We start from the raw sequence: 15,669 nt of genomic DNA on the forward strand, positions 1-15,669 counted from the left end.
TGGCGGCATGCAAATAAACGTTTGTTTGCGGACCGCCATGATACCATAGAAAAAGATGAACTGGTGGTGGCGGTAACGCAGAATGAGTCGGCAGCAGAGTCTCGTATGGACCGGAAGTTAGGCCGGAAGGAGGAAAACACTAATGTAGCTAGCTGATAGCTAACCATGCATATATTATTTAGTGTACAGGTAAATATTGTCAATAATTCCTCAGGTTTCTATCAAACTGTAACGATAGTAACAAGCTAGTGTCCCGTAGAGCCTTCTGCTGTTTTGCGGTAATGCGGATTGACAGAATAATCTAACCCGGAAGCTGGGCTGGAAGAAAGAATATGCTTATGTTGATAGCTAGCTAGCTAGCTTAGTTTGGTAGTGTCTGAAATGTGTCTGATATCATTTGATGTCGTTTAAATAAGACTTGGATTTTGCCCAACTCGGACTATATACGTGGAGTTAGCGATATTTTCAACGACCATTTCATACAGTTTTGCTATCTGGTCTAGGAAAGTAAATGATCTAGCTACCGTTGGCCTAGCTAGTTAGCTATCTGAGTTGTATGTAAAGTAATCCGCTAGATAATGTGACCTCGTGGTGAACTGTCGGGGATTTGAGAAGAATCTGCTTTAGTTTAATTCAGTGACCCAACTCTTTCATAGGAAACTATTTCTGAAGAATTCACGATGAATGAGGTGAGAATGACTATAACTAATGCTAAACCAGCCGGGATGGCTATGCCTAAAGTATTAGCTAGTTAGATCATTCATTTAGCTATGTATTAAAGCTTCAATTAGTAGTTGAAACGATCACAAAGGGTCTTGCCTCCCCTCTTAGAAGCTAATAAAAAAAGCTGAGAGGTGACCTGAAGAAATGTAACCACTCTCAAATTCATAAACAGGGCTATTGATGCAAGGACTGACCATCCATGATATGAAAATGATAGTTTTAACCATGTTTTGAGGTTAAATAGTGTTTGTTTACATTTACTTTGTTTACAAACATCATAGCAAAACAAGGTCTAATTTTGGGTTCTAATTCAATCTTATTCTTTGTTTTAGGATTCTGCTGACCCATCCAACCCCCCTCTCTCCTGCTCCACTGAACCCAACCCTCCAGAGTCACTGGTTCCTGACTCTAACCATAGAGACATCGACAACTGCAGTGAAATACCCAGATTTAACATTGTAGTCAAGGAGGAGGAAGACTGGGACGTGGATGATACTGGTAAATAAACATTAATTAATTACATCTCAGCGATTATACAGTTCCATTTTATATATAGAAGTTTAATTGGTAACACTTTATTTGGATAGTCCACCTGTAGATTTTCTAAAGACATCAGTAGCATGTCAACTAATACATTCACATTGTAGTCATGTAGTAGACTCTCTGATCCAGAGCCACGACAGTAGTGAGTCATGTAGTAGACTCTCTGATCCAGAGTTACTACGGTAGTGAGTCATGTAGTAGACTCTCTGATCCAGAGTTACTACGGTAGTGAGTCATTTAGCAGACTCTCTGATCCAGAGTTACTACAGTAGTGAGTCATTTAACAGACTCTCTGATCCAGAGCCACTACAGTAGTGAGTCATTTAGCAGACTCTCTGATCCAGAGACACTACAGTAGTGACTCATTTAGCAGACTCTCTGATCCAGAGCCACGACAGTAGTGAGTCATGTAGTAGACTCTCTGATCCAGAGTTACTACGGTAGTGAGTCATTTAGCAGACTCTCTGATCCAGAGTTACTACAGTAGTGAGTCATTTAACAGACTCTCTGATCCAGAGCCACTACAGTAGTGAGTCATTTAGCAGACTCTCTGATCCAGAGACACTACAGTAGTGACTCATTTAGCAGACTCTCTGATCCAGAGCCACGACAGTAGTGAGTCATGTAGTAGACTCTCTGATCCAGAGTTACTACGGTAGTGAGTCATTTAGCAGACTCTCTGATCCAGAGTTACTACAGTAGTGAGTCATTTAACAGACTCTCTGATCCAGAGCCACTACAGTAGTGAGTCATTTAGCAGACTCTCTGATCCAGAGACACTACAGTAGTGACTCATTTAGCAGACTCTCTGATCCAGAGCCACGACAGTAGTGAGTCATGTAGTAGACTCTCTGATCCAGAGTTACTACGGTAGTGAGTCATTTAGCAGACTCTCTGATCCAGAGTTACTACAGTAGTGAGTCATTTAACAGACTCTCTGATCCAGAGACACTACAGTAGTGACTCATTTAGCAGACTCTCTGATCCAGAGACACTACAGTAGTGACTCATTTAGCAGACTCTCTGATCCAGAGCCACTACAGTAGTGAGTCATTTAGCAGACTCTCTGATCCAGAGCGACTTACAGTTAGTTAGTGAGTGCATACATTTTCAAACTTTGTTGTTGTTGTTGTACTCCGTGGGAATCGAACCCACAACCCTGGCGTTAGAAGTGCCATGACCTACCACCTGAGCAAACTATCTACTAGCCCTAACCTTACCCTTATTCTAAACATAACCCCAACCTTACCCTTATTCTAAACATAACCCCAACCTTACCCTTATTCTAAACATAACCTTACCCTTACCCTTATTCTAAACATAACCCCAACCTTACCCTTATTCTAAACATAACCCCAACCTTACCCTTATTCTAAACATAACCCCAACCTTACCCTTATTCTAAACATAACCTTACCCTTATTCTAAACATAACCCCAACCTTACCCTTATTCTAAACATCCCTAAAGCCAACACCTCATTTGGCCGCCTTTCGTTCCAGTTCTCTGCTGCCTGTGATTGGAACGAATTGCAAAAATCGCTGAAGTTGGAGACTTTTATCTCCCTCACCAACTTCAAACATCTGCTATCTGAGCAGCTAACCGATCGCTGCAGCTGTACATAGTCTATTGGTAAATAGCCCACCCATTTTCACCTACCTCATCCCCATACTGTTTTTATTTATTTATTTTTCTGCTCTTTTGCACACCAATATCTCTACCTTTACATAACCATCTGATCATTTATCACTCCAGTGTTAATCTGCATAATTGTAATTATTTGCCTACCTTCTCATGCCTTTTGCACACAATGTATATATAGACTCCCCTTTTTTCTACTGTGTTATTGACTTGTTAATTGTTTACTCCATGTGTAACTCTGTGTTGTCTGTTCACACTGCTATGCCTTATCTTGGCCAGGTCGCAGTTGCAAATGAGAACTTGTTCTCAACTAGCCTACCTGGTTAAATAAAGGTGAAATAAAAAATAAAAATAAAAAAACATAACCTTACCCTTATTCTAAACATAACCCTAACCTTATTCTAAACATAACCCTAACCTTACCCTTATTCTAAACATAACCCCAACCTTACCCTTATTCTAAACATAACCCCAACCTTACCCTTATTCTAAACATAACCCCAACCTTACCCTTATTCTAAACATAACCCCAACCTTACCCTTATTCTAAACATAACCCCAACCTTACCCTTATTCTAAACATAACCCCAACCTTACCCTTATTCTAAACATAACCCCAACCTTACCCTTATTCTAAACATAACCCCAACCTTACCCTTATTCTAAACATAACCCTAACCTTACCCTTATTCTAAACATAACCCTAACCTTACCCTTATTCTAAACATAACCCCAACCTTACCCTTATTCTAAACATAACCCCAACCTTACCCTTATTCTAAACATAACCTTACCCTTATTCTAAACATAACCTTACCCTTATTCTAAACATAACCTTACCCTTATTCTAAACATAACCTTACCCTTATTCTAAACATAACCTTACCCTTATTCTAAACATAACCCCAACCTTACCCTTATTCTAAACATAACCTTACCCTTACCCTTATTCTAAACATAACCTTACCCTTATTCTAAACATACCCTTACCCTTATTCTAAACATAACCCCAACCTTACCCTTATTCTAAACATAACCTTACCCTTATTCTAAACATAACCTTACCCTTATTCTAAACATAACCTTACCCTTATTCTAAACATAACCCCAACCTTACCCTTATTCTAAACATAACCCCAACCTTACCCTTATTCTAAACATAACCCCAACCTTACCCTTATTCTAAACATAACCCCAACCTTACCCTTATTCTAAACATAACCCCAACCTTACCCTTATTCTAAACATAACCCCAACCTTACCCTTATTCTAAACATAACCCCAACCTTACCCTTATTCTAAACATAACCCCAACCTTACCCTTATTCTAAACATAACCCCAACCTTACCCTTATTCTAAACATAACCTTACCCTTATTCTAAACATACCCTTACCCTTATTCTAAACATAACCTTACCCTTATTCTAAACATAACCCCAACCTTACCCTTATTCTAAACATAACCTTACCCTTATTCTAAACATAACCTTACCCTTATTCTAAACATAACCTTACCCTTATTCTAAACATAACCTTACCCTTATTCTAAACATAACCCCAACCTTACCCTTATTCTAAACATAACCCCAACCTTACCCTTATTCTAAACATAACCCCAACCTTACCCTTATTCTAAACATAACCCCAACCTTACCCTTATTCTAAACATAACCCCAACCTTACCCTTATTCTAAACATAACCCCAACCTTACCCTTATTCTAAACATAACCCCAACCTTACCCTTATTCTAAACATAACCCCAACCTTACCCTTATTCTAAACATAACCCCAACCTTACCCTTATTCTAAACATAACCCCAACCTTACCCTTATTCTAAACATAACCCCAACCTTACCCTTATTCTAAACATAACCCCAACCTTACCCTTATTCTAAACATAACCCCAACCTTACCCTTATTCTAAACATAACCCTAACCTTACCCTTATTCTAAACATAACCCCAACCTTACCCTTATTCTAAACATAACCCCCACCGTGGTAAGCAGTTGCTAAGCAACAGATAGTCCATTTGTAGCTGCTGTACAGATGGACCCACTATTCGTTTAGATGGTCACACTATCTGTAGATGGACTATCTGTTTAATTCAATAAAAGGTTCATTGTTTATGGAATAAAAACACAGGACAGTGACCGATAATAGCTATAAAATAGTCATACGTTTTGTTTACCCCTTGAATCATTCTATGTCATTTCAGGTAGCCATGACAACCACCATCACAATGATTCTTATGAAATTGCGTCTGTAGTTAGTAACAGATAAGATTCGCTTTCCTGCAACATTATTTTGTTGTTGAAATTACATTTAATCTCTGAGAAATGAAGCTAATTGATTGAATCCAAATGGGCCCTTTTGATTTATAGGATTCACATAATAGTCAATAAATACCCACATCTGATCTGGATCAAACTTAGTGTATCTTACTCAATGGAAGGACTATGTGGACAAAAGTATGTGGACATACGTCATATTAGTGGATTTGGCTATTTCAGCCACACCCATTGCTGACAGGTGTATAAAATCAAGCACACAGCCATGCAATCGACATAAACAAACATTGGTAATAGAATGGCCCATACTGAAGAGCTCAACTGCCCCGATCAACTGTAAGTGCTGTTATTGTGAAGTGCAAACATCTAGGAGCAACAACGGCTCAGCCGCGAAGTGGTAGGCCACACAAGCTCACGGGACTGCCGAGTGCTGTAGCACGTAAAAATCATCTTGTCCTCGGTTGCAACACACACTACCGAGTTCCAAAATTGCCTCTGGAAGTAACTTCAGCACAATAACTGTTTGTCGGGAGCTTCATGAAATGGGTTTCTATGAGCCTAAGATCACAATGTCAAGGGTCGGTTGGAGTGGTGTAAGGCTCGCTGCCATTGGACTCTGGAGCAGTGCCAACGCGTTTTCTGGATTGATGAATCATGCCCAAATGCATAGTGCCAACTGTAAAGTTTGGTGGAGGAGGAATAACGGTCTGGGGCTGTTTTTCATGGTTCGGGCTAGGCTCCTTAGTTCCAGGGAAGGGAAATCTTAGAGCAACAGTTTGGTGAAGGCCCTTTCCTGTTTCAGCATGACATTTCCTCCGTTCGCTGTTCCTCACCCCCAGAGCCAATTCCTCCTTTGGCCACCTATCCTTCCAGTTCTCTGCTGCCAATGACTGGAACAAACTGCAAAAATCACTGGAGCTGGAGACTCATATCTCCCTCACTAACTTTAAGCATCAGCTGTCAGAGCATCTTACAGATCATTGCACCTGTACATAGCCCATCTGTAAATAGCCCATCCAACTACCTCATCCCCATATATATATATATTTTTTTTGCTCCTTTGCACCCCAGTATCTCTACTTGCACATTCATCTTCTGCACATCTACCATTCCAGTTTTTAACTGCTATATTGTAATTACTTCGAAACTACGGCCTATTTATTGCCTTACCTCCCTAATCTTAGCTCATTTGCACACACTGTATATAGACTTTTCTATTGTGCTATTGACTGTATGTTTGTTTATGGACCCTATAAATGGACCCTATAAATTTACAATTATTTATTTTCTGTTTCGTCAGGAACAAACATTTTGACTTAGTCAGGGTGTTGACTAATTTGAGTTAATCCATATTTATGTCTTTACCACAGCAGAGAGACCTGACCACTGCTCTGAGAGTGAAGGGAGTCCCTCTACATCAGGACTACCTGAACAACACCAGGGGAATCACACAGCTAAGAAGATTCACTACTGTTCAGTGTGTGGAAAAAACTGTCACAAGTTATCAAAACTACAAATACACATGAGAACTCACACAGGAGAAAAACCTTACTCCTGCTCTGTCTGCGGGAAGCAATTCAGTGAGAAAGGAAACCTGAAAAAACACCAGACGTTGCACACAGGAGAGAAGCTGTACAGTTGCTCCGTGTGCGGTGAGAGTTTCTCTTCATCGTCAAATCTTACCAAACACCAGAGAACACACACAGGAGAGAGTCAAGTGTCTGTAGCTGTAGAAGAGTGTGGTTTTACACCACCACTGGTTATCAAAGTGAAAGAGGAGGACGAGGATCCTGCTTTTGGTAAGTTAAAGGTACTTATTCTGTAAGGGCTTAAACTGCAAAACATTTGTTTTTATCAAACTTTGTATTACTTTGTTATTCGAAGGGAAAAATATATAGTTAGTTCCATATTTTCGCATAGTTTATCCATCCCATCTTATCCCACAGCAGAGAGACATGACCACTGCTCTGACAGCGAAGGGAGTCCCTCTACATCAGGACTACCTGAACAACACCAGGGGAATCACACGGCTAAGAAGATTCACTTTTGTTCAGTGTGTGGAAAAAACTGTCACAAGTTATCAAAACTACAAATACATATGAGAACTCACACAGGAGAAAAACCTTACTCCTGCTCTGTCTGTGGGAAGCAATTCAGTGACAAAGGAAACCTGAAAAAACACCAGACGTTGCACACAGAAGAGAAGCTGTACAGTTGTTCTGTGTGCGGGGAGAGTTTCTCTTCATCGTCAATTCTTACCAATCACCAGAGAACGCACACAGGAGAGAGTCATGGTTTTACACCAGCACTGGTTATCATAGTGAAAGAGGAGGAAGAGGATCCTGCTTTTGGTAAGTTAAAGGGACTTATTCTGTAAGGGCATGAATTGACAAACTTTTTTTTTTTTTTTAAACCAATCATTGCGTTACTTTCAGTTATTCAAAGGGGGAAAAAATATATAATTCCACATTACACATTGTTTATCCATCTTATCCCACAACAGAGAGACCTGACCACTGCTCTGAGAGTGATGGAAGTCCCTCTACATCAGGATTACCTGAACAACACCAGGGGAATCACACCGTCAAGAAGATTCACTGCTGTTTAGTGTGTGGAAAAAACTGTCAGAAGTTATCAAAACTACAAATACACATGAGAACTCACACAGGAGAAAAACCTTACTCCTGCTCTGTCTGCGGGAAGCAATTCAGTGACAAAGGAAACCTGAAAAAACACCAGACGGTGCACACAGGAGAGAAGCTGTACAGTTGCTCCGTGTGCGGGGAGAGTTTCTCTTCATCGTCAAATCTTACCAAACACCAGAGAACGCACACAGGAGAGAGTCAAGTGTCTGTAGCTGTAGAAGAGTGTGGTTTTACACCACCACTGGTTATCAAAGTGAAAGAGGAGGACGAGGATCCTGCTTTTGGTAAGTTAAAGGGACTTATTCCGTAAGGGCTTGAACTGCAAAAATGTTTTATTAATCATTATTTATATTTATATAATTACTTTCAGTTATTCAAAGGGGAAAAAAAGAACTATGGTGACAATTCCACATGCTCACATAGTTTATCCATCCCATCTTATCCCACAGCAGAGAGACATAACCACTGCACTGACAGTGAAGTGAGTCACTCTACATCAGGAGATCCTAAAAAAAAACAGGAGAATCACACAGCAAAGAGCTCTCACTGCTGTTCAGTGTGCGGAAGAGATTGCCAAAAGCTATCATCACTGCTAATACATATGAGAATACACACAGGAGAAAAGCCATACCCTTGCTCTGTGTGTGGAAAGGAGTTCCGTGTAAAAAGACATCTTCAAGACCACCAGATAGTGCACACTGGAGAGAAACCTTACGTCTGCTCCAAATGTGACAAGAGGTTTGGTTTCGCCTCAGCCTTGAAAAGGCACCAGTGGTTACACGCAGAAGAGAAACCTTACTCCTGCTCTGTGTGTGGAAAGGGTTTTGGCCGTCCAGATCAGCTAAAGGACCACTCTCTGCAACACGCAGGGAAACCCCACTGCTGTTCTGTGTGTGGGAAGGGTTTCAGCCGTCCAGATCAGCTAAAGGACCACTCTCTGCAACACGCAGGGAAACCTCACTACTGTTCTGTGTGTGGGAAGTGTTTCAGTGAGAAGGGGTATCTTGAAGACCACCAGTCAGTGCACACTGGAGAGAAACGACACCCTTGCCCTGTCTGCAATAAGAGTTTTGTAAGATTAGCAGGCCTTAAAGTCCACCACAGATATCATACAGGAGAGAAACCTTACAGCTGCACTAAATGCGGCCAGAGCTTCATTAGTTCTCAAAAACTTCAGAGACATCAGAAAACTCATGTTGGTTTACCACCTGTTGAGTTTCAAAACCCTGTTACAATTGAAGGAGAGCGGGGGGGAGAAGATGAGGAAGTTGGTGGTCTGATTAATTCAGATGGAGAAGAGGTTGGTTGGGATCTTCATCGTCTCGGTAAGTGGAAGCAGAACAGCCATGAATTACATAAATACAATATTGACTTTGAATGAACATCGCTCTTTTATTTAAAAATCCAATGCAGCCATTTTTTACTCCATGTGAAATCATTTCTGGGTAAAAATGAAGTACCTTGCTGTGATTGTTTTCAATTAAAATGGTCAAAGATAAACAAGCAACATCTCAAGCAAGAATTTTGCTAGGACTGTCTGGGAGTTGTCTGAGTAGAGAGGGGAAAACTGAAAATGAGCTGTTATTAGCAGAGAGGTTTGGAACCATCTTTCTTATTGGTCTGTTAACTACTTTACCGCCTGGTGATGTCACCAGACAGGCCAAAACTCCATCCCACCAGATTGAAATGTCTAAATTCACACAGCACTTACGCTAAAAGGGTATTATCATAATTTAAAATAAACAGTATTTTTTTTCCAACCTCCTAGTGTGGAAATGTGTATAAAAGACAGGAAATCACATGTTTGACGTTACTGGACCTTCTAACCTATGTTTTCTCATTCACACAGACGAAAGTTCGGAGGGGAGAACCTCTACATCAGGAGAATGAACCTAATGAAACCTAGGGGAATCTCAAAGCTCAGAGATACAGTTGCTCTGTGTGTGGGACAGACTGGCAACGTTTTTTTGATCTGAAAAAGACTAAATGACAGTGCACACAGGAGAGTTTTAGACGAGCAGACCTCGTGAAACAACACCTGTGGACACACAAAGGAGACACATGGGGAGAAACCTTACCCATGTTCTGTCTGTGGGAAGACTTTAAGCAAGATCATCAGACCTTTAAAATGCACAAATCGAGTTCATACAGAAGAGAAACCTTACAGCTGTGCTGAACGTGGCCAGAGCTTTTTGCCATAGTTTGTACATCTGCATTGTTATATTGCTTATATAGGTCATATCTCATTAGTAGCGTATTAATAATTTTAGGTAATGTAAGAATTATGCATTTAATTGTTTTTCTTTACTTTTCTGTGTTATAATTGTATCTTGTGATTTTCTCCATGATGGTGGTGAGATAGAGACCCAACAACATATTATATTATAGTATCCCTTCCTCGTAACCATGTTTGCCAGTCTCTTCCCATTCAAATATTTTTGTTCGTCAGAAAGTTCCGTTAATAGACCCATGTACTTCCAGCTCGTATTGCGAGGGTTGTTTTCCCAATGCTTTTTCAGTGCGTCTGTCTGTCTATAAAAGTGAATCCTCGTGATTGTATCGTCCTGTTCTCTTTTCGTAACCTATAGTGAAGATGATTCATTCTGTTCTCTTTTCGTAACCCAGAGTGAAGATGATTCATTCTGTTCTCTTTTCATAACCCAGAGTGAAGATGATTCATTCTGTTCTCTTTTCGTAACCTATAGTGAAGATGATTCATTCTGTTCTCTTTTCATAACCCATAGTGAAGATGATTCTTTCTGTTCTCTTTTCGTAACCCATACTGAAGATGATTCATTCTGTTCTCTTTTCATAACCCAGAGTGAAGATGATTCATTCTGTTCTCTTTTCGTAACCTATAGTGAAGATGATTCATTCTGTTCTCTTTTCATAACCCATAGTGAAGATGATTCATTCTGTTCTCTTTTCGTAACCCATAGTAAAGATGATTCATTCTGTTCTCTTTTCATACCCCACAGTGAAGATGATTCATTCTGTTCTCTTTTCATAACCCAGAGTGAAGATGATTCATTCTGTTCTCTTTTCATAACCCACAGTGAAGATGATTCATTCTGTTCTCTTTTCGTAACCCAGAGTGAAGATGATTCATTCTGTTCTCTTTTCGTAACCCACAGTGAAGATGATTCATTCTGTTCTCTTCGTAACCCAGAGTGAAGATGATTCATTCTGTTCTCTTTTCGTAACCCAGAGTGAAGATGATTCATTCTGTTCTCTTTTCGTAACCCATAGTGAAGATGATTCATTCTGTTCTCTTCGTAACCCATAGTGAAGATGATTCATTCTGTTCTCTTTTCATAACCCATAGTGAAGATGATTCATTCTGTTCTCTTCGTAACCCAGAGTGAAGATGATTCATTCTGTTCTCTTCGTAACCCAGAGTGAAGATGATTCATTCTGTTCTCTTTTCGTAACCCATAGTGAAGATGATTCATTCTGTTCTCTTCGTAACCCATAGTGAAGATGATTCATTCTGTTCTCTTTTCATAACCCATAGTGAAGATGATTCATTCTGTTCTCTTCGTAACCCAGAGTGAAGATGATTCATTCTGTTCTCTTCGTAACCCAGAGTGAAGATGATTCATTCTGTTCTCTTTTCGTAACCCAGAGTGAAGATGATTCATTCTGTTCTCTTTTCGTAACCCATAGTGAAGATGATTCATTCTGTTCTCTTCGTAACCCATAGTGAAGATGATTCATTCTGTTCTCTTTTCATAACCCATAGTGAAGATGATTCATTCTGTTCTCTTCGTAACCCAGAGTGAAGATGATTCATTCTGTTCTCTTCGTAACCCAGAGTGAAGATGATTCATTCTGTTCTCTTTTCGTAACCCATAGTGAAGATGATTCATTCTGTTCTCTTCGTAACCCATAGTGAAGATGATTCATTCTGTTCTCTTTTCATAACCCATAGTGAAGATGATTCATTCTGTTCTCTTCGTAACCCATAGTGAAGATGATTCATTCTGTTCTCTTTTCATAACCCATAGTGAAGATGATTCCTTCTGTTCTCTTCGTAACCCAGAGTGAAGATGATTCATTCTGTTCTCTTTTCATAACCCATAGTGAAGATGATTCATTCTGTTCTCTTCGTAACCCAGAGTGAAGATGATTCATTCTGTTCTCTTTTCATAACCCAGAGTGAAGATGATTCATTCTGTTCTTTTCATAACCCAGAGTGAAGATGATTCATTCTGTTCTCTTTTCATAACCCACAGTGAAGATGATTCATTCTGTTCTCTTTTTGTAACCCACAGTGAAGATGATTCATTCTGTTCTCTTTTCATAACCCAGAGTGAAGATGATTCATTCTGTTCTCTTTTCATAACCCAGAGTGAAGATGATTCATTCTGTTCTCTTTTCATAACCCACAGTGAAGATGATTCATTCTGTTCTCTTTTCGTAACCCAGAGTGAAGATGATTCATTCTGTTCTCTTTTCGTAACCCACAGTGAAGATGATTCATTCTGTTCTCTTCGTAACCCAGAGTGAAGATGATTCATTCTGTTCTCTTTTCGTAACCCAGAGTGAAGATGATTCATTCTGTTCTCTTTTCGTAACCCATAGTGAAGATGATTCATTCTGTTCTCTTCGTAACCCATAGTGAAGATGATTCATTCTGTTCTCTTTTCATAACCCATAGTGAAGATGATTCATTCTGTTCTCTTCGTAACCCAGAGTGAAGATGATTCATTCTGTTCTCTTCGTAACCCAGAGTGAAGATGATTCATTCTGTTCTCTTTTCGTAACCCATAGTGAAGATGATTCATTCTGTTCTCTTCGTAACCCATAGTGAAGATGATTCATTCTGTTCTCTTTTCATAACCCATAGTGAAGATGATTCATTCTGTTCTCTTCGTAACCCATAGTGAAGATGATTCATTCTGTTCTCTTTTCATAACCCATAGTGAAGATGATTCATTCTGTTCTCTTCGTAACCCAGAGTGAAGATGATTCATTCTGTTCTCTTTTCGTAACCCAGAGTGAAGATGATTCGATCTGTTCTCTTTTCATAACCCACAGTGAAGATGATTCATTCTGTTCTCTTTTCGTAACCCATAGTGAAGATGATTCATTCTGTTCTCTTTTTGTAACCCAGAGTGAAGATGATTCATTCTGTTCTCTTTTCATAACCCACAGTGAAGATGATTCATTCTGTTCTCTTTTCGTAACCCAGAGTGAAGATGATTCATTCTGTTCTATTTTCGTAACCCACAGTGAAGATGATTCATTCTGTTCTCTTTTCATAACCCACAGTGAAGATGATTCATTCTGTTCTCTTTTCATAACCCACAGTGAAGATGATTCATTCTGTTCTCTTTTCATAACCCAGAGTGAAGATGATTCATTCTGTTCTCTTTTCATAACCCACAGTGAAGATGATTCATTCTGTTCTCTTTTCGTAACCCAGAGTGAAGATGATTCATTCTGTTCTCTTTTCGTAACCCACAGTGAAGATGATTCATTCTGTTCTCTTCGTAACCCAGAGTGAAGATGATTCATTCTGTTCTCTTTTCATAACCCAGAGTGAAGATGATTCATTCTGTTCTCTTTTCGTAACCCACAGTGAAGATGATTCATTCTGTTCTCTTTTCATAACCCATAGTGAAGATGATTCATTCTGTTCTCTTTTCATAACCCATAGTGAAGATGATTCATTCTGTTCTCTTCGTAACCCAGAGTGAAGATGATTCATTCTGTTCTCTTCGTAACCCAGAGTGAAGATGATTCATTCGGTTCTCTTTTCATAACCCATAGTGAAGATGATTCCTTCTGTTCTCTTCGTAACCCAGAGTGAAGATGATTCATTCTGTTCTCTTTTCATAACCCATAGTGAAGATGATTCATTCTGTTCTCTTCGTAACCCAGAGTGAAGATGATTCATTCTGTTCTCTTTTCGTAACCCAGAGTGAAGATGATTCATTCTGTTCTCTTTTCATAACCCACAGTGAAGATGATTCATTCTGTTCTCTTTTCGTAACCCATAGTGAAGATGATTCATTCTGTTCTCTTTTTGTAACCCAGAGTGAAGATGATTCATTCTGTTCTCTTTTCGTAACCCACAGTAAAGATGATTCATTCTGTTCTATTTTCGTAACCCACAGTGAAGATGATTCATTCTGTTCTCTTTTCGTAAACCACAGTGAAGATGATTCATTCTGTTCTCTTCGTAACCCAGAGTGAAGATGATTCATTCTGTTCTCTTTTCATAACCCAGAGTGAAGATGATTCATTCTGTTCTCTTTTCGTAACCCACAGTGAAGATGATTCATTCTGTTCTCTTTTCATAACCCATAGTGAAGATGATTCATTCTGTTCTCTTTTTGTAACCCAGAGTGAAGATGATTCATTCTGTTCTCTTTTCATAACCCACAGTGAAGATGATTCATTATGTTCTCTTTTCGTAACCCAGAGTGAAGCTGATTCATTCTGTTCTCTTTTCGTAACCCACAGTGAAGATGATTCATTCTGTTCTCTTTTCGTAACCCACAGTGAAGATGATTCATTCTGTTCTCTTCGTAACCCAGAGTGAAGATGATTCATTCTGTTCTCTTTTCATAACCCAGAGTGAAGATGATTCATTCTGTTCTCTTTTCGTAACCCACAGTGAAGATGATTCATTCTGTTCTCTTCGTAACCCATAGTGAAGATGATTCATTCTGTTCTCTTCGTAACCCATAGTGAAGATGATTCATTCTGTTCTCTTTTCATAACCCATAGTGAAGATGATTCATTCTGTTCTCTTTTCGTAACCCACAGTGAAGATGATTCATTCTGTTCTCTTCGTAACCCAGAGTGAAGATGATTCATTCTGTTCTCTTTTCATAACCCATAGTGAAGATGATTCATTCTGTTCTCTTTTCGTAACCCAGAGTGAAGATGATTCATTCTGTTCTCTTTTCATAACCCACAGTGAAGATGATTCATTATGTTCTCTTTTCGTAACCCAGAGTGAAGATGATTCATTCTGTTCTCTTTTCGTAACCCACAGTGAAGATGATTCATTCTGTTCTATTTTCGTAACCCACAGTGAAGATGATTCATTCTGTTCTCTTTTCATAACCCACAGTGAAGATGATTCATTCTGTTCTCTTTTCATAACCCACAGTGAAGATGATTCATTCTGTTCTCTTTTCATAACCCAGAGTGAAGATGATTCATTCTGTTCTCTTTTCATAACCCAGAGTGAAGATGATTCATTCTGTTCTCTTTTCATAACCCAGAGTGAAGATGATTCATTCTGTTCTCTTTTCGTAACCCACAGTGAAGATGATTCATTCTGTTCTCTTTTCATAACCCATAGTGAAGATGATTCATTCTGTTCTCTTCGTAACCCATAGTGAAGATGATTCATTCTGTTCTCTTTTCATAACCCATAGTAAAGATGATTCCTTCTGTTCTCTTCGTAACCCAGAGTGAAGATGATTCATTCTGTTCTCTTTTCATAACCCATAGTGAAGATGATTCATTCTGTTCTCTTCGTAACCCAGAGTGAAGATGATTCATTCTGTTCTCTTTTCGTAACCCAGAGTGAAGATGATTCATTCTGTTCTCTTCGTAACCCATAGTGAAGATGATTCATTCTGTTCTCTTTTCATAACCCATAGTGAAGATGATTCATTCTGTTCTCTTCGTAACCCATAGTGAAGATGATTCATTCTGTTCTCTTCGTAACCCATAGTGAAGATGATTCATTCTGTTCTCTTTTCATAACCCATAGTGAAGATGATTCATTCTGTTCTCTTTTCGTAACCCACAGTGAAGATGATTCATTCTGTTCTCTTCGTAACCCAGAGTGAAGATGATTC

The 15,669-nt window shown here is 39.2% G+C and overlaps 1 protein-coding gene across 1 annotated transcript; it reads left to right on the plus strand.

Moving 5' to 3' along the window:
- Positions 1–6,582: 6,582 nt before the first annotated feature.
- On the plus strand, positions 6,583–10,075 carry LOC139395696 (zinc finger protein 850-like). Its single transcript, XM_071143035.1, has 5 exons — positions 6,583–6,997; positions 7,145–7,549; positions 7,702–8,127; positions 8,293–9,168; positions 9,693–10,075. Exons 1-5 carry the CDS (start codon positions 6,721–6,723, stop codon positions 9,731–9,733), a joined length of 2,025 nt encoding a protein of 674 aa, XP_070999136.1. The 5' UTR covers positions 6,583–6,720; the 3' UTR covers positions 9,734–10,075.
- The last annotated feature ends 5,594 nt before the right edge of the window (positions 10,076–15,669 follow it).

This window comes from Oncorhynchus clarkii, unplaced genomic scaffold (genome assembly GCF_045791955.1).
Source record: "Oncorhynchus clarkii lewisi isolate Uvic-CL-2024 unplaced genomic scaffold, UVic_Ocla_1.0 unplaced_contig_12495_pilon_pilon, whole genome shotgun sequence".
NCBI classification, from domain to species: Eukaryota; Metazoa; Chordata; class Actinopteri; order Salmoniformes; family Salmonidae; genus Oncorhynchus; species Oncorhynchus clarkii.

Bases quoted from the DNA above. Each gene is read 5' to 3' on its own strand.
- LOC139395696 (XM_071143035.1), top strand. From the start codon at position 6,721: ATGAGAACTCACACAGGAGAAAAACCTTACTCCTGCTCTGTCTGCGGG. The intron at 6,998-7,144 runs GTAAGTTAAAGG...CTTATCCCACAG, and splicing joins GGACGAGGATCCTGCTTTTG to CAGAGAGACATGACCACTGC. The intron at 9,169-9,692 runs GTAAGTGGAAGC...TCATTCACACAG, and splicing joins TTGGGATCTTCATCGTCTCG to ACGAAAGTTCGGAGGGGAGA.